The sequence below is a fragment of the Haliaeetus leucocephalus genome, unplaced genomic scaffold (genome assembly GCF_000737465.1).
Source record: "Haliaeetus leucocephalus isolate CR32 unplaced genomic scaffold, Haliaeetus_leucocephalus-4.0 Scaffold184, whole genome shotgun sequence".
In the NCBI taxonomy this organism is placed as follows: Eukaryota; Metazoa; Chordata; class Aves; order Accipitriformes; family Accipitridae; genus Haliaeetus; species Haliaeetus leucocephalus.
The window spans coordinates 4,386,379-4,406,900 of NW_010972620.1; the positions used below are offsets into that span (position 1 = coordinate 4,386,379).

Here is a 20,522-nt window from a genome sequence, read left to right on the forward strand (position 1 = left end):
AATGGGTTGTGACTGGAGACCTGAAATCCAGCTGGAGGCCAGGCACTACTGGTGTGCCCCAGGGGTTGATACTGGGGCCAACACTGTTCAACATCTTCATTAGTGACTTAGCTGAGGGGACAGAGTGTGTCCTCAGCAGTTATGTAGATAACACAAAATTGGGAGGAGTGGTTGGTACACCAGATGGTTGTGCTGCTGTTAAGAAGGACATCACCAGCCTGGAGGGATGGGATCTCCTGAAGTTCATGAAAGAAGGGCAGAGCCCTGCCCTTGGGGAGGAGTAACACCATGCACCAGTACATGCTGAGGCCAACCAGCTGGAAAGCAGCTTTGCAAAAAAACCACTTGGGGGTCCTGGAAGACACCAAGTTGAACGTGAGCCAGCAATGTGCCCTTGTGGCAACAGGCCAACAGCCTCTGGGCTGCGTTAGGCAGAGTGTTGCCAGCAGGTCGAGGGAGGTGGTTTTTCCGTTATTCATCCTTGGTGAGACACATGAGGAATGCTGGCTCCAGTGCTGGCCTCTCCAGTACAAGAAAGATGTGCGCACACTGGAACTGGTTCAGGAAAGGGCCATGAAGATGAAAGGATTGGAGCATCTGTCACAGGGGGGGAAGCTGAGAGAGCTGCGACTGTTCAGCCTGCAGAAGAGTCAGTTCAGGGGGATCTCATACGTATGTATAAATGCCCAGCGCGGGGAGTAAAGAACATAGACAGGCTTTTCTCGGTGGTATCTGGTGAAAGGACAGGAGGCAATGGGCACAAACGGGAATGCAGGAAAATTCTATTTAAATGTAAGAAAAAGCTTTTTCCCTCTGAGGGCTGTCAGAAACAGGAATGGGTTGCTCTGAGCAACATGCTGCAGCTAACCGTGCTCCAAGCAGGGACTTGGATTAGAGTCTCCAGAGGTGCCTGCCCACCTCTCCCGACGGGAGTAGCGAACCTCTCGGCTGTCAGCACAGTGCGCAGTCCCTTTGAAGGGATTTCAGTGATCTGTGAGAAATCTGGGACAGAGCATGCATTACTCCAGCTCTAGCAGCTGCTCGTGCTAGGTACACCCTTAGTAACAGAGGAGGAACTTTTAAACAGAAGCGTACGTAAGCCATTCTATGATGCTTCTCCATAGAGGCACAGTCTGTATCAGTCAAGGGAGTTTCAGCTTGCTGGAGCAGGGCCTGTGTTCCCGTGACACAGCTGCGTGGATGAACACCCATCCCATTGCGCTGGATCGACTTTTGGCACACTCCAGGTATCTGTGAACTTGTGGCTCTTAAGCTGTTCTACAGATGAAAATCTTGTGTGTTGAGAGTGTACTGTCTGGAAAAAGAGGCTTTTCTGTGCTAATGGATTTACTGCCTCTCTGATTTCCTCGAAGCACTGCTAAATGTGTCATGCAGAAAGGTGGTTTCATCAACAGTTCTGCTTGGCTGGAGGGAAAATGCTCTCTATTTTATTTATATATTTGGTTGGTTCAACATGAAGTCTCCCTTGGCAGGTCAGTCGCTTCCCAGGCACTCGCAAGCGGCCGTTTTCTGTTCCTTTGCCATGAGTGAAAGGTAAGCTTCCACCCCTGGCCAGCCGTGGTTGGTGTGGGCAGAACTGCCAGCCAGGTTACCTTCCAGCCCAGCCAAGCACGGTGTTTGCCATGTTGATCCTCCTTGGCTGCCCTCTATTTCCAGAGGTCTGGAAGTGTCTCTGGGATGTTCCTCGCCAGAGAATCTGGCACACCAGGTCTCCTACACGTACTGGAGTTCAGCTGGGCAGAAGGGACTTCTAGTGGAAAGGCACATCTGTTACTCCTTAAGAGTGACCACTGTCAAGGTTTCCATCCCTCCAGCAAAGCAGTTCTTAGCCAAAGGCTCGGTAATCTCTGATTTTTTTTCAGGAGGAGAGGGAAAGGGAGTAAGTCTTCAGGGTAACTGATTCTTTTTTTAACTGAAGAGATTAGTTTTGTTTTAAATTACAGTATATTGAGTCAGTGGCTTGGACAGCCCCAGCTGTGTTGGAAAGCTGACGGAGGGCTTGGTCGGGCAGGATCCCACGTGTCTACTGTAGCTTCGTGCAGGATGCACCTTGCAAGGGGCCTTGCGCCGCTGCTCGCGGAGGATGCCGCGTGGCTCCTGTGCTTGGCTTTGCTTCTCCGGTGGGAGCGTTCCTGTCGGAGGGTTGTGAGTCTGCCCAGCAAAACAAACGACATTGTTTTCACATGGTGTAAAACCGCTCCCTTCACCTTCCCCTGCACCGCTGCCTGTATCCCGGTTGTAAATCCTGAGGGGAAGCAGTGGGCTGAGTCATCTGGCGCTGCGTGTGTATTTACGAAACAGAAAGGCTGGAATGCTGCAGAGGCTGGGAGGCGAAACCGATGCACAAAAGATCTTGGCCAGAGATGATGGGTTCCCCCCACACTCCTTTCCTGTCCTCAGACTTGGTTGCTGACGCAGATTGCTAGGTTTCAGCTGTGAGGTGATCAATAGGAGCCGGTTCAAGAAAACCATTGATGAGGCATCAAACTGCTGGGCTGAATTTGCTTGCTTTTTCCTTGAAAAAACCTCACGTGTCAGCTCAAGGCAGGGACAGAAGCATGGAAAAAGGCTTGCACAGAGAAGGGCTTTGAAGATTGGTGATGCTCGCAGCAAAGATAAGAGGGCTGGTTGCACTCACCCCACAGTACGCAAGGTGATGGGGAGGCTGCCTGTGCAAGCTCTGGCCATTTCAGCTGCTCCTTGCATTAACTGCAGCCTGCAGCGATGTAACTTTGGTCTCGCTCGCACAAGGGTAAGCGAGAGGGAGCACCAGGGCTGCTCCCGGGGCTGTTTTGGAGTGGGGTAGCCTGCTGCGGTGGGTGTGCAGCCTGTGCTGTGACACGGAGGGGCTGAACCTAGCATGGTCCCGCACCCTCAGGGTTAGCTGGTTGTTTTGCAGCCTTCCGACATTCCTTCCCGTCCCCTCTCCTCCTGGAATAACAAAATCAGAGCGGGGAGGTTTGGGTTGCTCTGCAGGGTCTCTCCTTCCTCCACCTTCTCTGGCAGCTGATCTCCTCTTAATGAGCAAAGTTGCCTGGGGATGCCATTTACGCAGGGGAGGCAGTTCCCCCTGCGCTATTGCATTGATTTCATGTGGAAACTGCATGTCCATCTTTGCTTGCGGGTGCTGCTATCTCTTTCCATGCTTTCCCCGGAAAAGCTGCTTTTCAGCAGAAGGGCTGTGTTTGCAAGCTTCGTCCTTCCTGGAAGGGGCAGGGCGAAACAGCTCGTGGTCCTGATACTGTATGATGGGAGGTGGAGACAGTGGAGGAGGAGAAGTCCGGTGGGGAGGGATTGCTCCTTTCTTCTCCATGTATCCCACCCACACTCTGAGACCGGGGAGTTTGCTGCTGAAGCAAATGGGCAGGAAATGGGAAGTGAATAAAGGAAAGGGCTCCTTTGCGTGCTGCGAGTGCTGTGGGACATGCTGCTTGGGCCAAAGAGTCACTGCTATTAGCCTAGCTTTTAGAAAGGGCTTGCTAACTGGACATAACCCAAATCTGCCAGACCTCAAAGCAGTTAAGTCTGCATTGTGCCTTGTGGCTAGGCAAAATCAATCTGCACAGTTGCAAGAAATACAAAATGAGCGTGTCATGGGCTCCTTGGGCTTGGGAGTCGTGCAGCAGCTGACGTGGAGCAGTGTGGTCTTGCAGGCAACACCAGTGCAGCCCAGGGTGGAAGACGACCCTCTGTAAGGTGCACTGGCAGCATCTCAGTAGAGGCTCGCTGTCCTATCTGGTTGGAATTGGGTGCCATGCCGAGACCCAAAACTTCCTATGCTGAGACCCCAAAATGCAGACCCAAGCCCTGAGCCCTGTTGGATGTTTCACAGGTCGGTTGCTGCTGCTGCAGTGGAGCTGGTCCACTGTGGAGTGCCAGGTATCGATTCGGGCTTGCTGGCCCAATGGTTTCCACCACTTCAGCATCCCTCTGGCTCCCCAGTGTCCTAGTCTGGGATTTGAGGCCAGGGGATTTCTGTTTGTTTGTTTAAGAATGTTTTATTCATTTATTCCTAATCGCATACAGTTCTCATCACTGCTCAGGCCGTGGCTTTCAGCTATCTTGAAATGAAAAGAAAATATATGTTTGTCTTCCAGCACCTTGGGAGCCAAGGGAAGCCTTAGCCAGAGCCAAGATGTAACGTGGCAGTACAAACACTAATATCCGATGTTCCCCCAGATTTGTAATTAAGAGCCGATGATTTTCCCAAGGTTACCAGAAGGACACTAGCCTACAGGACCCAGTTGTCTGGCTGCCATAACACTAAACCTGTTCCTATGGCAATGAGCTGATTGCTGTTGGGTTTTGTGCTGATTTCAGGGTTTTCTTATTTTTTAATTTTTTTTTTTTTTTTTTGTTACAATGAGTGCTACTACATATCTCTCTCTTTCCTGACACAGCCAGGATCTCAGCACAATTTCTCAGCACCACAGCATCCCGTAAGGGCCGCAGGCAGTGCCAGGCACTCTGCGGGGACGTCGTGAGAAGCAGCCCTTTTCCCAGGGGTCTGTCAGTCCCAATACCATCACAGAGGTGAAGGGGGCCAGTGCAGCTCCAGTGGCTTCTGCGGGGGGCTGCGCTGGGGCTGCCGCTCGGTCGTTTTTTCTCATAGTATTTTTGTCAGAGGAATGCACCTCCTGACCCGCTGCTTGCAACGCTGCCTGGGAGAGCGGAGTGCTGGGAAGGGGGGGTCCCGGCCATGCTCCATCCACGACTCGCCAAGTTGCTCCTATTTTGGGAACGGCTGGGTGTTTCTAGGTCCCCTGGGTACGCGCTGCGTTTGCCTTCTCGCCTTTGTTAATGCTACTTGGACAATAATGAGGACCTGGAAACCAGCCATAATTTATGATCTATTTTTTTTTTTATTAGGTAAGCAAGAGACAAAATGCATCCTGCTTACCCGCCTCTCCCCTTTTTGCAGAAGGGATGCCTGTCTGAGTAGGAAGCATGTGGGGAGGGCTGTGCTGGTGCAGGTACCAGGCAGGTTTTTTCACCTGGTTGGCGTTCCCAGGCCACACCTAGCATAGCGAGGGAATGAAAAGGTATTTTTGTCCTATTGAAAAATTTGGATCCTGCTTCCTGCCTGTATTGGAAGGTGAAATGTGTTAGGAATGAGCACAGCTTACATCTCAGGAATTCCTCTCTGCTCGCTGACTGGGGTGCTTTGGCAGGTGTTAAACTGACTGCCCGTTGGGAAAGCACAGGCACGCTCCTGCCTGCTCCTGCCTGCTCTACTGCTGAGACATCCCTCCCCCAGCCTGAGCACGGGCTCAGATCCCGTCACAGACTTGCTTAAAAGAGAGTTGTGCGCGCAAAGGCGCGCCATCACGGGATGGAGTTAACCGCATGCTCGGCTTTAGTTGAACCAGTGCCATAAATAAGCCAGTCACAACAGTACAGCGTTTTGTAAATGTCTGCCCTTCTGAGTTGCTAAAAGGTGGGCTTATTAGTCATGGATTAAGGGAAATATATGAATTTAATACAGCCTTCAGATCACCCGCCTACTGTAGTTGGTACATGGAGGGGCTAGAGGACTTTGCTTCAGGTCACATCTAAGTCTAACCGCTGTGCTGAGTGGGGGTAGCCATGGGGATGGCTCCCTCGGGGCTCTTCTCCAGCTCCAGGTCCTCCCTCTGCTGCATGACTGCAGCAGTGTATCCCGGGCTCTTTGTTTCCCTCTTTTTGTGGGCATCCTGAAAAGTTTTTCTTCAGCACAGCTCCATCTGAAGTCCTTCTGGAAACCAGATGTGTGAGCTCAGCGAGATATCCTGCCTAAATATTTTCAAACAGAAGTTTAGGGTTGCCTTGTGACTCTTGGTTCGGGAGTTGTTTGTTTTTCAATGTTGGTTTTCGGTCTTGTGGCTATCCCTCTGCAACAAGGCCAGATCCTGATCTGAGTTTTACCAGTCGGACCAGGAGCAGCTCATACTGAGTTGGGTGGCATGAAGGGGAGGTTGGAGCAGATTCCTTGTCCACAGGGCCTTCTGAAAGGTGACTGAGAACACAGCGGCTGTTTCCTAACCCAAATACCAGCACGGGGCAAGCCCTCGCAGAAGCTGCTGGGTCTCACCCCAGTAGGGTGTGCTTGCTGGAACCACAGTTGGCAGCAGGAGAAGGGAAGGAAAGCAGGCAGGTTAGGACATCAGTGGGGTTTTTCCTTTTGCAGTAAGAAAAAGGAGATCATGGAAGGGCTTCTTTGCAGCAGTCTAATTGCTGAGATGGGCTGTGATTTGCAGGAAGAGGCTGGTTTGGGGGTTCCCAGCTGCAGCCCCAGGTGAGGGCCCTCACCGTGTGCCAAAGCAGGTTTCCCTGCGGGATGCTGCTCCAGGATCCTGACCCCTCTGCCAGAGGAGAGAGCACTGCCTCTATGGGAGATGAACTTAAAAAATTTCCAACCTTCTTCTGTCACTGGGAGAGTAAGGGATTATCAGTAACACAGCTGGAGTTCGTAGGCCAAATTTATTGGTAATTCCCAGCTGCTTTGGGCTAATGCAAAAGGGCCATAAACCCAGTCTGCTAGTGCAGTTAACCAGGAGCTGTAGGGCTTTGTAGCACCACTCTGGGATGAAACCATTGGTGCTGTCCTGATGAATCTGGCCCAGGGGAACTCTACTAGCATGAAAAAGTCTGATCCTTGCACTTACAGCAAGTAGAAAGTTTTTCTGCTGGACTCCCCGCCCCAGCCCTGAAAATCCTGACCCATCAGGAGCTTGCTGGGTTTTCTTATTTTTCTTTTTTCTAAGTGAAGCTGCACAAAAATATTTTTCAAGAAAATGTTCCTCAGGTCCTGGATGGTATTTCTGATCATAAACAGCCTCTGTGGTGATGGTACTGCTCAGGAAACCCAGGTCCCCAGGCCTGAGCCTCAGAGATCACTGCCTCTGTCTTGGGGGGGCTCCTATCCCAAGGAACAGTAGTAGCATGTATAGATGTATATGTAAGGAATGACTAAAATGGGAGAGAGCAGCTCCAGAGGAGCTGGTGTTTGGTCTGAGGAGGAGTCGCCTGTGGTGTTGCACAATCTGAGCTCGGTTTTGTCCTCAGTCCTTCCCATCCTAGAGGAGAGCCCCGGCAGCCCGGTGAGGTTATTGGCTATTGAAGGGTGGTGGATTCTGTCTGTCTTTTCTTAAAAACAAACAAAATCCCAAAGTTTGGGCTTCGCACTGAACGTGGAGTGGTTTGTGGTTTCCCATTTCAATGAAGTACAGCTGGCATTTGTTTCACTTTCATCTTGGTTTTTCTCTGGTGTTTTGGGATCCCCAGAGCTGGACATCTGGATCTGATGTGAATTGGGAAATTTCTGCACTGTCTGTTTGTGCCTGCATAAAACTGAAGTTTCCTGAGAAGAGGGCATCCTCTTAAATCCTCTTAATTAAAACTTTTGTGGTAGGCTTCAGTGGGGCTGTATGGATCTATACCAGATGAAGATACAGTTCAGGTAGATATCTGTGGTGATTGCACAGCAATAATGTGATCTTTATGTATACTCTGAGCATTGCCATGCTCTCAAAGGAATGCTCCTTCTATATGTAACCCAATTTATTTAAACCCAACCTTCCCACTTCCAGTGCAAGTCCAAAGATCCAGGTAGACCTGCCCAGCCTGTTGAGCTGCCACAGCTAAGGAACACCCATTTCCAGCCAGTGACTGCAGAGGTGAGCGTGGTGAGCAGTGTGTCCAGTTGCCTTTGATTCATGGCCCAAATACCCACATGGCTGCTTGCATATGGGTCAGGCTGATGTTACCACTGATACCACTTCAAAATTTGCTCCAGGAGGTATCTTGTTTTCCGTGGCAAGATGCCTTTGCCAGTCCGCCACTATGTCCTGAAATGTGGCACTGTTAGTAGACCTTCTTGTGATAACTCTTCATTCAGGAGTAGCTGTATTTGTACAAAGATTGTTCTGTTTCCCTCGAAATTATGTCAGGAGCTTGTGAAAGAGAGGGCCCATGAGACCCGTGGGGATAAGTGACATAGGCTGAAAACTTCCATGCCTTTGAGATTATGGTTGGGTCCACAAGCCTGAAGCGGATGGGATCCAACACAGCTTGAACTAAATCCACAAAGAGCATTTGAACGCTGAGACAATTTTCAGTAAATACTTTGTGTTATGACATCCTGTGAGCTTCCTCAGAGTGTTACTGGAAGCCTGTTTACGCTTGCCAAGCTTCCAGCAAACTTTTTTCTTGCCCACTTGACAGATAAGCAACTCAAGTGCTTAACTTGACTTGCAGTGACCCACTGAGCTGGGAGCGGGGTGGTCCGGAGGGACCGGCTGCACCAGGTGCTGCTGTTGGAGCTCATTCCTTCAGCCTGACTCACCACATCTCACCTGCACCTGGTGAGACAACAGGAGCCCTGTTTGCCTTTGGAGGGCTGTTGACTCATTTTAGTTGTCTCTGTCACTGTCTGGATATGAACCGTCGAGCAAAAGAATCTCTACTGTAGGGGAAAGGGTCAAGAAAATGGGCATTAAAGCCTTCAGGTAGGGAACAGATGATGGGAGGAAATGGCCCTGGTGGAACACCAGCTTTGGCTTCACTCCAAAGCTGCAAATCTTTTGGCCTTGGGTGTTATTGCAGACCTCTAGCTTTGGCTTTTTTCTTTCCCAGAATTGTTGAGCCGTCCTGGTGGAAGGGGCTAAACGTTGAGTTTGTTGTGAGCTGCTTCAGCTTGCTGAGGAAAACCAGAACAAACATTTCTGCTGGTTTCAGCTGCAGTTTTGCTGTTGCAGCCTCTCATTTGTTTGAACTGTGAGTTCAAAGCCTCCTGTGGCATAGCAGAGACCTCAAAGCGGCAGAAATTCAGCAAGCATCCTTGGTGACTGGAAACCACTGAGTTTTTTGCATTCGGTTTGATCTCTGACTAACATCACACCTCTCCAGCTAGAGCAGTGCTCCTGACCTGGCAGGTCAGTCACCAGCAGAGCAAGCATCAGTGCTCACGGACGCTGGAAGCCCCTGAAGCCTTTGCTGCAAACCCCCCCTGTGATGTAGGAAGATAGACTGTGCCATATACCAGTCCTCTAAGAAATGTCTTATCTCTGAGAGGTTTGCAGAAACCCTCTCCTGTTTGGGAATGATGAAAGCAAGACAGCTATTAATAAGCCGAAAAGAGAAACGGGAGCAGGAGGCATCTAGTTTTTGACGGTGGCATCTTTCTCATGTTTTCAGCAATTGCAAGGGTTTTCTGTAAAAATGTTTTGAGACACAGATACTCATGAAACTGCATTTCTAATATGGGCTAAGGAGCGCTGGGGAAGCAAAAGAAACTTTTTTGGCAGCAGTTCATCTTAGCCTAGTGTACTTGCCCAATCTGTGTCCTTTTTAAATTCTAATGACTTCCTCAGGCACCACAAACACTCTGGCCTTGTCACTTCTCCTTTTGAAGTTTGCTTCTCATAATGCAGCCTTTTCTGAAGTGCTCCTGCTGTCAGTCAGCTAACTAGTCCAAAACACTCCCCGCTTCAAAATCACTTAATTTCTTTTAAATTACAAAGAACATCTCTCCTGTTGCTGGCTGCTGACTCATGCAAGAAAGGTAGCATGCATGCCTTGTGTCAGCCAGGAGAGCAAGTTCCTGCAGCCACCTAAAATTGGGCAGAAAATTTGAAAAGCGAGGTGGCTGAGGTGAGAGGCAGAGGTCTAGATGTGGTGAGGTGTGTTAAGAGAAAAACACGTCTTGGTGAGGCTGGAGTGTGAGCATCAGTCAGTGCTGGGTGTGTATCTTCGCTGAAACTTAGGTTATCAGCCCCATTGCTGAAGTTTTGTGCTTTGACCTAAAATGCTGCCTGCGATGAAGGGTGAGTATTGAAGCAAGAGCACTTTTGAAAAAGTCTCTGAAGTATTTAACTGCGCGGTAGCCTTTCCCAGGTTTGCAGGACCAATTTATCAAGTGTTGCAAAAGGTGAGTCTGCAGTTTGGCCCGGAGATACCTAAGCTAGCAGGGAGGCAGAGCTTGTGAGCACCATGCTGTCCCAGGACGCTGTTTCCAGCTTGTGTGAGCGTGCTGGCCTGCTCAGGGCCAGGTGGAGATGCTGCAGCACTGAGGGATATAAGCTGTCACATGTATTTTTCTTCACTGACCTTCCTCCCACTCCCTCCATTATCCCCCACTATATCTGCCTGTGCCTAGCAAGGGGTAGACTCGTTGGTCCTCACTGAGGTGTCTTAGCCTGCATCAAGGATTTCACCTGTCTTCTGCTGCTTTATACCAACGTGCAGCATTCATCCTCAAATGCCCTTTTAAGATAACACCCTGAGGATGTGGGTAAAACATGCTGGAGCGTTGCCTCCGAAGCAGTCTGGATGAGGATGGATAACCATGGGTGGGGAAAGTACAATGTATTATTTTGTTGCTGAGAGGTTCCTATAGATCCAGTTTCTCTTCCGCATCTCTGAAACCATCTCCGGCACTTTCCTTGCCCCGCAGGAGGGGGAATTTGTAGAAGCATGAGTTGGCATGTCCCACCTGGAAATTTCAGACAGATGTTATTCAAAATGGAAGGGAAATTTAGATCATACGTTTCTTGAATGCCATGGAGGAGCTGAGGAGTTTGATGGCTTGAGCAGCGCTCGAGAGCTTGGCAGCTCTTGTGCCTGTGGTTTTTGGTCTGCGTTTCATGCAGTGTATGACCTGTGCAGCAGCTTACCCGGGAGGCTGTAACAGATGTCCCTGCCGAAGGCTGAGATGGAGGTAGCCGCTGCTCCCTGCCCTTTCTGTCTGGCTTCCAGGCCAAACATTCCCCCTTGGGTAGTTTCTCATGTAGGCCAGCGTCAGGAGGCAGCAGCTGTGGGTAGGCAGCAAAGTCCCATCAATGCCAGTGTGAGAGAAATTACTTCCCTGGGGTGACTGCCAGACAGAAATCTTGTTTGGGGGCAAACAAAATACTATGTTTGTTCTTCTTTTTAACTAAAGTCAAGTGATGAAGGACTGGGCGCAACGATAAGTAGATGTTTTTCAGTGGACCAGAAGGAGATGTGTGGTGGTTACATCCCAGTTGCTGTTTGAGGTGGGACAGCCCATGCTCCTTCCCCTCTGTAGTAACATAAGTGGATGGAGCAGCCTGCAGATAAGACTAATTCCAATCCCTTGAGTCACGGGAGGGATTTAAATCCACCTCGACACCTCGGAGGTGAGGGTGAGAGGGCAACTGCCTAGTCTTTGGAGATCCAGCCTCCTACCACCCCCTCTTTTTTTTATTTTCTTTTTTTTTTTCCTGAAACAAATGAGTAAAATCAAAATTACTTTATCTGAAAAAGTCACTTTTTTTATTGTTTTCAGTGAATCCTGCAACAAAATATGGCTAGCCCTAAAAATGGGTAGTGTTTTCCTAGTCATTTGTCTTTCCTTCACCTGCCTGTCTGCTTCTTAGAAAGCCCAGGCAAGCAGGTAACAATAAAACAAATGAAATTGCAACAAACCACAACAAAAACAATCCTCGTGTTTTTCCTAACCTGAGAAGATTGAAAGGCTCTGTGGCTTTGTGCTCCCTGGCTGCCTCGGCTTCGCCTTTGGGGCTGGAGCTTAAGCGCAGAACTGGTGGAAGGAAAGTCAAAAGTTGGAGTAGACGTTTGCAGTGGCAGCCTACAATCCCTCCCTAAGCAATATCCAAGATGTACTGCTCCCTAGACGGGTAGGCAAAGCAGTGTCTGCCTCCTCTTTTTCTCTGGGCTGTCAGCAAATTGAATGGCCAGCGGTTTTTGGTACCTTCTCTGCAGAACTGGAAGGCTGCTGGGTTGGCTGCGGCTGGCTGTTCCTTACCAGCTAGCCAGCAGTTGTGAGGATGTGTGTCTTTTTATGCCTGTGAGTACTAGAAAACTATCTCGAGGGCAGTTCCTGCTTGCAAGATGCTAATCATGTCCTCGATTGAATTGCTTCCAGTGCTGGAGGCAGAGCGGTGGACTAGCCAGGCTGCGCTTAGCGGTAAGTAAATAGAGAGTTCCTTTAAGTTATTACTTTCATTAAAAGCTATTAATTTGTTAGTGCCAACACTTAACTGTATTATGTTCACTTTTTGGATGGAAAACACAGCAATGCGGTTTTAAGCGAGGACACCGTGGCCTGCCCTAACTGCAGGGAGCCAGGCATGAGCTGCTGATCCCAAATCACTGCTACCCAAATAAGCCAGGTGGGAAGGGATCCTCAGCTACTAAGGGTGACATAAGTGTTCATTAGCATGTAGTGCCAAGAAAAGAGAAATGCCAGGCCAGGCTGGTTAAATTACAGCCAAGCTACAAGGATGCCTCCGAAGTCTGTTAAGAGGGAGATGAAAGAGTCAAACCTGAGTTTAGAAAAGCTCCAAGGAAGCTGAATTTGCTGGAAGGGCTTGAACTCGTTCATCAGCAGTTTCTTGTCACAGATTTTCTGCTGAAATGGTAAGTGAAAATAACGATCTAACTCTTAAATCTGTGATAGGATTAGTGATACCTTCGGCATATTTATGTAATGGGTTTCAGAGATTTAATTCAGAGTATTGTTCCCAGTCTGGATAACTGGCTCTCATTCATGTAAACAAAGTGCAAGACAGACAAAGAAAGAAAATCTTTTTTATCCGGTAAATGGTTGTTTTGCTGGTTTGAGAGCTGTCTTTCATTTCCCATTCCTCACAGTCAGGATAGAAAGGGAAAAGTTTTCCAATTCACATGGAAAAAAAGAAACGCCAGTCTTTGTCCCAGTTCTCCGCTGCCTCAGCCCCCCTGGCCTCCTGCGGGGCCCTGCTGGGGAAGAAGGCAGAGGTGCGGCACGGTTGTCTTCTCCTGAGCCTCTTCTTTCCCACCTGTGCATCTCCGAGTTTGGCTTGCTGCTGCTCGGTGATGAGACTCAAGCGTAGGGTGCAGGTCGTGGCTTTTCCTGTGACCCTAGTGGTAAAACAAAGGTTTATTTCTCAGTCTTGGCAGCTCTTCTGGTGCTTGATGCTACCTACCGTACCTTGTAAGAGATTCCCCCATGTAGCAAAGCAGCTGCAGGCAGTGGGACAAGTCCATCACCATGAGTCAAACCAAGAGCCATCCATTAGGTGGGTCACAGCAAGTGTTCCTTATCTCAGTAGGTAAATACATGTCCATGGCTTCTCTGATCCCTGCTCTGTGAGGCTGATCATCACACCATGTGGGGCCTGGATCTGTATGGAGACAAACGGGAGCTCACATTGTAACTTCTCATGTAATGGTGTGCGGCGCCAGCAGTCTCCATGGCACTGGGATCCTGACCCTTTATCTTCACTGGTTCCACACTGGTTTGCATGTTACTGCATCACCCATTCCAGTACACTCCTGGCTTATGAGGAGTACTGTATCACCGTTTTTCCTCCAAGTATTGCCGCCTGTGTTTTAGCAGGATGGATGTGTTTCTTTCACGTGGTGAATGGGACCTGTGTTGGAAGAGTAATGTGCCTGCAGCCATTGCATAAATTGGGTGGCTTGGGAGAGGCTCTCTTCTGAGGCTCTTCCCCATGAGTGACACTTGTTTTCCCCAAGACAGCTGATACTTGTTTTTATGAGTATTGGACAGAGAGGCTCTACAGAGAAAACATATTTGGGAGTTTCTTGGGCAATGTGGATTAATAACACAGATACCAAACGGTACCAAAGAATTTGAAAACCTGTTGAGTGATGAAAGCGATGTTTGGGGTGTGAAGCAGGGCAGAGCCTCTGTTCCTCTGGAGCATCGCTGCGGTGTTAGGACAACATTGGTGTTTCTCCACAGGGCATATGTCTCAAAACAGCTCATGTGGTGCCCAGCTGCTTTGGTAATCTGTAGCAAACAGGGGAGCTGCCTGCTTCTGGGTGGCTGCTCTTCCACCCTGACTGCAGTGAAATGTCACGCTGGAGGTGTGGGAGAGGAATAAAGGTGGCATCTCCTGAATGTAAGAGTGAGGACATCCAGCCCTGTCCTCGGGTCACCTTCTGGCATCTGTGCCTTCCCCATGCTTGTGGGAGGGTGGGTGGGAGCTGTGGCCTCCTGTGGTGGCAGATGTTGGAGCTCTGCTGGGAGATACTGGGTGAGCACTGGTGACTCGGGGCAGGAGAGGGTTTGTAACGTGATCTCTGAAGTACTGCGTAGTCATTCCTAAACCTTCCCTTTCCACGCTTCTTAACCCTAAACTGAAGTTTAGGAAATGCTGGTTTGCTTTGAAACGTGTTAGGAAGGGGGGTGAGCTTTGGTCCTCCGCGATGCCTGTAGATTGCAGCAGGGGGCGAGTTGTTTTGGGGGGGGCCGGTTGAGCAGATTTGTCTGCTGATGGTTATACACTGGGATTCCAGAGCACATTTCTGGTTTGCGCACTGCTGCATCAACACTGCTCAGTGCCTCAGCTGCACGCTCCCTCCCGATGATTAGGCTCCCAGGTTACCCTGAAGAGGATGGATAAGGACCACATGCAATGTTTGGAGAAGGGATTGAGCAAGATTATTAAGAAAGAAATCTGGCAATCAGTAACAATGTTGCTGTAGGCTTTGCCAGCCTACCCTGATATACTTCTGGATACTTTTAAAACCTGTTTTTCCCCTGTACTAGTGCAATAGCCTTGTGCAGTCATTCTGCTTTTCAGCTGTAGGAACAGAGGGCCAGCCCTGGCTGTTGTGTGCGGCATGACTTGAAGAGCCCTTGCTGCAGAGGAAACAGCAAGGAAAAGACTGGGGACTCCAGGGCTGTGTGTCTGTCTTTCTCTCTGACCCTAGAGCTCTTGCTTTTGCTTTCTCAAACATAATTGCTTTCCCCTTCTGGTATGTTTCTATTGTTCGTTGGAGAAATGATGCCATTAAATCAACAGAGAATGGTGGGAAAATGCTTTGATATGAGGCCTTCAGAGGGTGTGTGCATGTGTATGTGTGTGTGCATGTCCTTTCTTAAAAAGAACAACACAAGCCTCTATGTATCTGGCAGCTTCCTTTAATTTGTTTCTTGCCTGCGAGAAAGAAATCCATCTACAAATATTTTTGGCAGTTAACCTCTTTTATTTGTATTGCAGTGGTACAAACTGCGGGGTGTTGTTCCAGGGCTGTCGTTCACCATCGTTGTGATAGTTAATCTCGTTAGGAACTTGTGTTTTCCCAGTTGCTGTTTTGGGGACATGGTGTCCCAGGCTTCCTTTTTCCATGGGAAAGAGGGGTGCTGTGGCCACAGGCTCCGGCAGGCATTAGGACAGCAGCGTGCCCTCTCTTCTGCTGCTGTTCTGTAATGCAGAGAAGGATGGAAATGTGCTTTCCTCTAGACGTAGCCCCACGGAGTGATGAACAAGGATGATGCAAAGTCTGCTGCAGCACTTTGACTACAGTTGTGCTCCCTAACCGAAGAGACTTGGCTCCAGGAGCCTTGGCAAAGACCTGAGCTGAGGTGCAGGAGCACGTGTTGCCACCTTCGTGGAGCAAAGGCCGTGTTAAGGCAGAGGAGAACAAGGCTGGGCTGTGCGGGGGGCTGTGGGATGCCTCCTTGGCTGGGTTCGAGCAGTAGAGCCCCACGTGCTTGTGTCACGTAGCTGAGTTTTTTGCGTGTTTCTTTGTCTTGAAGGCAGCTGTTGTATTTGATCAAACGCCTCTTAGTAGCCCCTTCCTGGATATAGCGATGTGCTACGTTAGATAGCAAACAGCGGGTGTCCTTTAAGTTGCAGGTCAGGTGGTCACCAACCCCCCCAGTGAAGTCAACCATGTGATGGAGAGGAGAGCAAATCTTCACAAGATAGGAAAAAAAAAAACCACCCACACACCAATCTTAGCTGAAAACTGAAGCAGTAAGGGGAAAAAACAGCAAAAAGGACTGTGGGGAGAGAAGGGGATCAATGGTGGCAGCTTTAGAGGAAATTATGTCTCTCTGTCACGCCACTGTAAGATTCAACTCTGGGGCTTGGCAGCAAACACGATTTCTGCTTTGTAAGAATTGTTGGGATTGTTTTCTTCCCTGCTAGGAAGGGAGCCCGCTAGGGCCTGCTCTTGGTGATATTTACCTTAGAAAGAGGACCCTCTTTAAAATCCTGCCCTGCCTGACTTGGTCCAATTTTTTCTAGCTGACAGTTATCTTGATTTGGTTTGATCCCTCCTTACCCTCTTGGCTACTGCGCTGACGTTTCTTTGGTTGCTTCCCTGATGTTTTCCTGGCTTGGTCCTGCCCCAGCAGGAGTCCCTGTGTTACACGGGTGATATGTGACCTGGTCCCCTGCACGCTGAGGATGCAGCACTCCTCAGGGTGACAGTCCGATCGACCCCGGGTCCCGGCACAGTGTTCCATGGCACTTTGTGATATGTCCCCATTTGCTGATGCTATGTGCCTAGCTCAGCACAGACCTGCAGTCTGTAGCCTAGTAAAGCTTTGGGGGACTTCTGAGTTTGGTGGGCAGTCTGCTAATACGGCATGCTACAAAGGGAAGAGATGCTGGCTTCTCTCAGGTGTCATCCAACAGATTTGTTTGGCAGCGTGAGACCTCCAGTGACTCACCAGTTGCTCCGTCATGGAAAGACTGAGACCCTTTGCAAAGAAAGACATCACTGTATTGCCCTTGAAGTTTCGTGCGTATGCCCTCATTGCATGTAATGAAGCAGTATGGCACTAAAATACAAGACTGCTCAGTAAAAACGCCTTACGACACAGTAATTTTCATGTTTTGCTTCTCTTCTCTCTTCCTCCTTCCTTTTTTTTTTTCCTTAATTTTTCTTGGATGCTGTTTCCCACCTTCCAGCGGAGGGAAGAGAAGTCTGTTGTTTGCTCAGCTAACTGAAAAAAAGCTTTGTGTGCATTTTCTGCTGCCGTTTTGTTCAAGTTCAGAGTTCCTAGGTTAGAGCTGCTGCTTCTCAATACAAGTCTTGTTTGAACTTCCAGAGCAGCCCACGCAGAGCTGCTTGGGTTCATCTGTGCAGTTCACAGCCCACAACGAACGAGACACATTGTTTGCCTCTCTCCTTCCATGATTCATACTTTGCAACAAAGACGAGCCTAATGTTCCCAACTTGAGTGTGAAGCCAGGCGGTACTGAATTTTAGGTACATCAATAGAAGCAGTCTGGGTGGTTTTTTTTTCTTTCTTTCTCTCCTCCTTGTGAGCACTCGTTATGTCTGTGAATCAGACAACTTTGTGACAGCGGTCATAACTGTCTGACACTTGTCTGATTTAATGGGGAAGCTATGATAGAATTTCGCCAGTTTTACAGTTTTCTTATCTTGAGGGATTTTAGCTTGTCTCGGGCTTGTGAATTTTGCCTTTCATTTTGTTTAATCTAGCAGTGATTCTCCAATAAGGAAGTTCACTGTTTACCAGAAGCTTGGTGGGTTTTTTGTGGGGGTTTGGTTGGGTTTTTTTTTTTCTTTCCTTTCCTTTGATAAACACAACACTTCTCACTTTGCTGTGGGGAGCTTTTTTCCTACAAATATTTATATTTATAATTATTTTTCTGTAAAAAAAATGGAAGAGTTTCAACTGGGCAACAATGGGCTGGGCTTTTTATTCTTTTCCCATGAAAAGCTAGAGGAAGGAAGGCTGGCCAGTCATCGCAGGTGCAACTGTGGGAAGTAACGCCTGTTTTCTGATGATCAAAACCAAGCTGGTAAACTTTAGTCCTCACTTGTCTGCTTTTTTCTGCTCATCACCCTGGGTGAATGCTGGTGGGATTTCAGTGCCATGGGATGCTTCTTGGAAGAGCAGCCTTCTGGGGTTCAGCAGAGATGTTGGTTCTTCCTGGCGCCGTATTTGGGCGAGCCGTTCACCATGCACGTCCTCCCTTGCGTTACGTGGCCCGCGTGTGCCAAAGCCAGCGGCGTCCGGAGCAGGGCAGAGGGGCTGTAACTGCTGCAGACGGGCCGGGGCATTCCTGTGCCCTTTTCCTCACTGCTCCCCTGCAAGACCCTGAAGCTGTCAGGATGAGTAAGGTTGGTTTGCCTGAGGAAGGATCCGCTTTGCTGTTTTGGAAGGTGGCCCCGTAGAGGGGTCATCCAGCTGTTACAGCTGTCACCATCCACACATCTGCCTTTCCTCACAGCTGGGGAGAACGGCCTTCTCTAGCTGTCATCGTGGGTGACTTTTCCCTCTTGCAAAGGCCGACTGTTACTGTAAGACTCCAAATTAGCCAAGGAGGCCTGGGCTGGGTCCTCTCGCTCTGCCGACAGCACTCGCTATTCAGCGGCCTGAATGCTGTCTCTGTGCCCGCCTGTCCTCTCTGCACGCTCATCAGCTGCTCTATTGATTTTATGCAGGGAAGGAAAAAAGAAACCAGGGCAAGAAAGGAACTGCTTTCTGCCAAAGCAGCCCCTGGGGAATCCCAGTGCTGCCAGCTGGGGCTGGTCAGTGGGAAGTGGGGGCCGAAAGGCTGCCCTAGGAGGTACTGCACGGAGGAGGCAGTCCGGGAGCCTGGGGATGTGTGGGTACCTTGAGGAACCCCGCTGCTCCTGCAGCCTGACGCTCACGTGAATCACGGCGCTACTATCAGTTTCACCATCTCTGGACTTTCCAAGGTTTTTTCAAGTGAAAAGCTTGGCATGACACAGGCTGCAGGTATTTACCAGGTGTCTGATGTGTGCTGTTTGCCAGCAGCTTAGCCCAGCCCCTCCTAGGAGGGGTGAAACCAAAAGTACCAAACCCCAGATCCTGCTTTCGGCAGGAAGGTGAGAAATCTCCCAACGCTTCGGGATCCAAGGAAGGGTGGTTTGGGAGCGAGATCTGCAGGCTGGGATGCAGGAAAGCTAGGTTGTATTCCTGATCTGCTGGAGAATACGCCTGTATCCCTGGACAAATCGCTTAATCTCTCTATGCCTTAGTTTCCTGTTAGCAAATGATACTCCTTATCTTTCACCTCTCATCCCAGTAGAGGAAAGAATTTGTCTTTTAGTATGTATCTTATTACAGTTCTTTGTCCGGTGGCTGGGGCCCCTCTACCTTGATAAAATAAATAATTGAATTTAGATTAAATGGTCTAATATAATCCTACCCAGTGGTTACTAAAACACTTGAATGAAAGTTCATTCTGAGCCTGTCTTTCCATTTCCTCATAAGGCCAAGACATGAAGTAATTAGATGTAGACATAGGTTGTTATTGTAGCACAATGACAAAGATCAGTGGTTATTGGTAGGAATGGCTTTTATAATCTAGTTTAATGGTCATTTACCTTTCGGTGACCTTGGTGTCAGGCAAAATTGGCAGCTCTTTTGTAAGGAATGTGCTTCCTCAATGGGGGCTTTGCAGGCTGATGCATTTTTGGCTCTGGCTTCACATGAACTAGGATAGACACTGCTGCAGTGCAAGAGACTTTCTGTTTGCAAAGAAAGGCCATAGACTCCTGCCAAAAGAAGCCCTTTTCAGTGCTGTCCTACTGCCACTGAATTGCCGTTGAAACAGATCAGTTGTGTTTCAAGCAATTCTTTGCTTATTGCTGTGACCAAAGTTGCAGCCTTCAAACAGAGAGAGTCTGCTGTGGTCGGAGGGTTGCCCTGGAGTTTCTGTAAAAAGGGTTGCATTGCCTTGGAGTAAAAGGAGGGAGAACATCTCTCATCATCCAGTTACATGCATGCAAGAGGACCTGGTAGTTCTGGTAGTTCAGTTGTAACCCCCTGATGATTGTCCACTCATTACAGATGCAAATCAATCAAGTTTTCCATTGACTAGGATGCTTCTACACGTCTCTTTATTGTCTGTTTTGAAATCCTTGTGGTTTTTATCCAGTGACTGATGCCTGTGGCTATGGAGAAGAGCATGATATGAGCTGTGCTGTGCTATCTAACGGTACACCATATCTGTGGCCATGCTTTGTAAGGAGATGGAGTAGATCATATCGTGGGGCTTGAGAAGACTGGATTCAGTAGAGGTATTCACAGTGACATTTGGCCAAGTCTCTTAATTCTTCTGGGTCAACCTTAACCTTAGAGTTGATCTCCTGTTTTCCATTAAGTAGGCTGAATTTTTTGCAAGTGCTGTGGAGATATTTATTTGAGATGGTGCCAGAAAGATTACTTGAGTCACATTGTACTTAGGGCTTCACAAAGAAGTGCTATGAAAGTTGAGAAGAGTAATGTAGCTGTGGAAGGAGGTTTCTCAAAAGCAGCTCTGAGAATTGCACTGCCTTGTGAACTGGACTTCTGTCTACTTCTGATCTCTCATCCTGCTGCTCACAGCTCCCAGATTTTGCGAACACGTTCCTTGAATCTGTAACTACTGCCCTGCAGAGCAAGCCTAGTTACAGGAATCATCTCTTCATGTGCTCTCATTTCTAAACTGCTAAGATAAGGAGAGCAATACAACGTAGCTTGGAGGGAGAGCCATTTGTTTCGGGCTGCTTTGGATAACCACCAACCTGGTTTTGCCATGAGCATGTTCAGTACATCATCACCACAGCATGATAGGTCTTTAGCTGAGATCAAGCAGTGGTTTCCAGCATTTGAAATCCTGAGATGGTTTGAAGTACATGGGCTCTCAGCTGTTTTTAGTCCTATTGACCTGCTGGGACCTGCTGCGATACTTGCTTGCGCAAGTATCTTACCCTCATTGTATTCATTCTTTTTACTTCTCACATTCATCACTCTC

General features: G+C 48.8%; 1 protein-coding gene across 1 annotated transcript in view; it reads left to right on the forward strand.

Annotated features, from left to right (window-relative positions):
* Positions 1–500: 500 nt before the first annotated feature.
* The window catches only part of AFAP1L2 (actin filament associated protein 1-like 2), a 50,255-nt gene continuing 30,233 nt past the window's right edge, over positions 501–20,522 (forward strand). The window contains exon 1 of the mRNA XM_010564983.1: positions 501–672. Coding sequence (XP_010563285.1) covers positions 501–672 — 172 coding nt within the window. The remainder of the gene's footprint in view (positions 673–20,522) is intronic.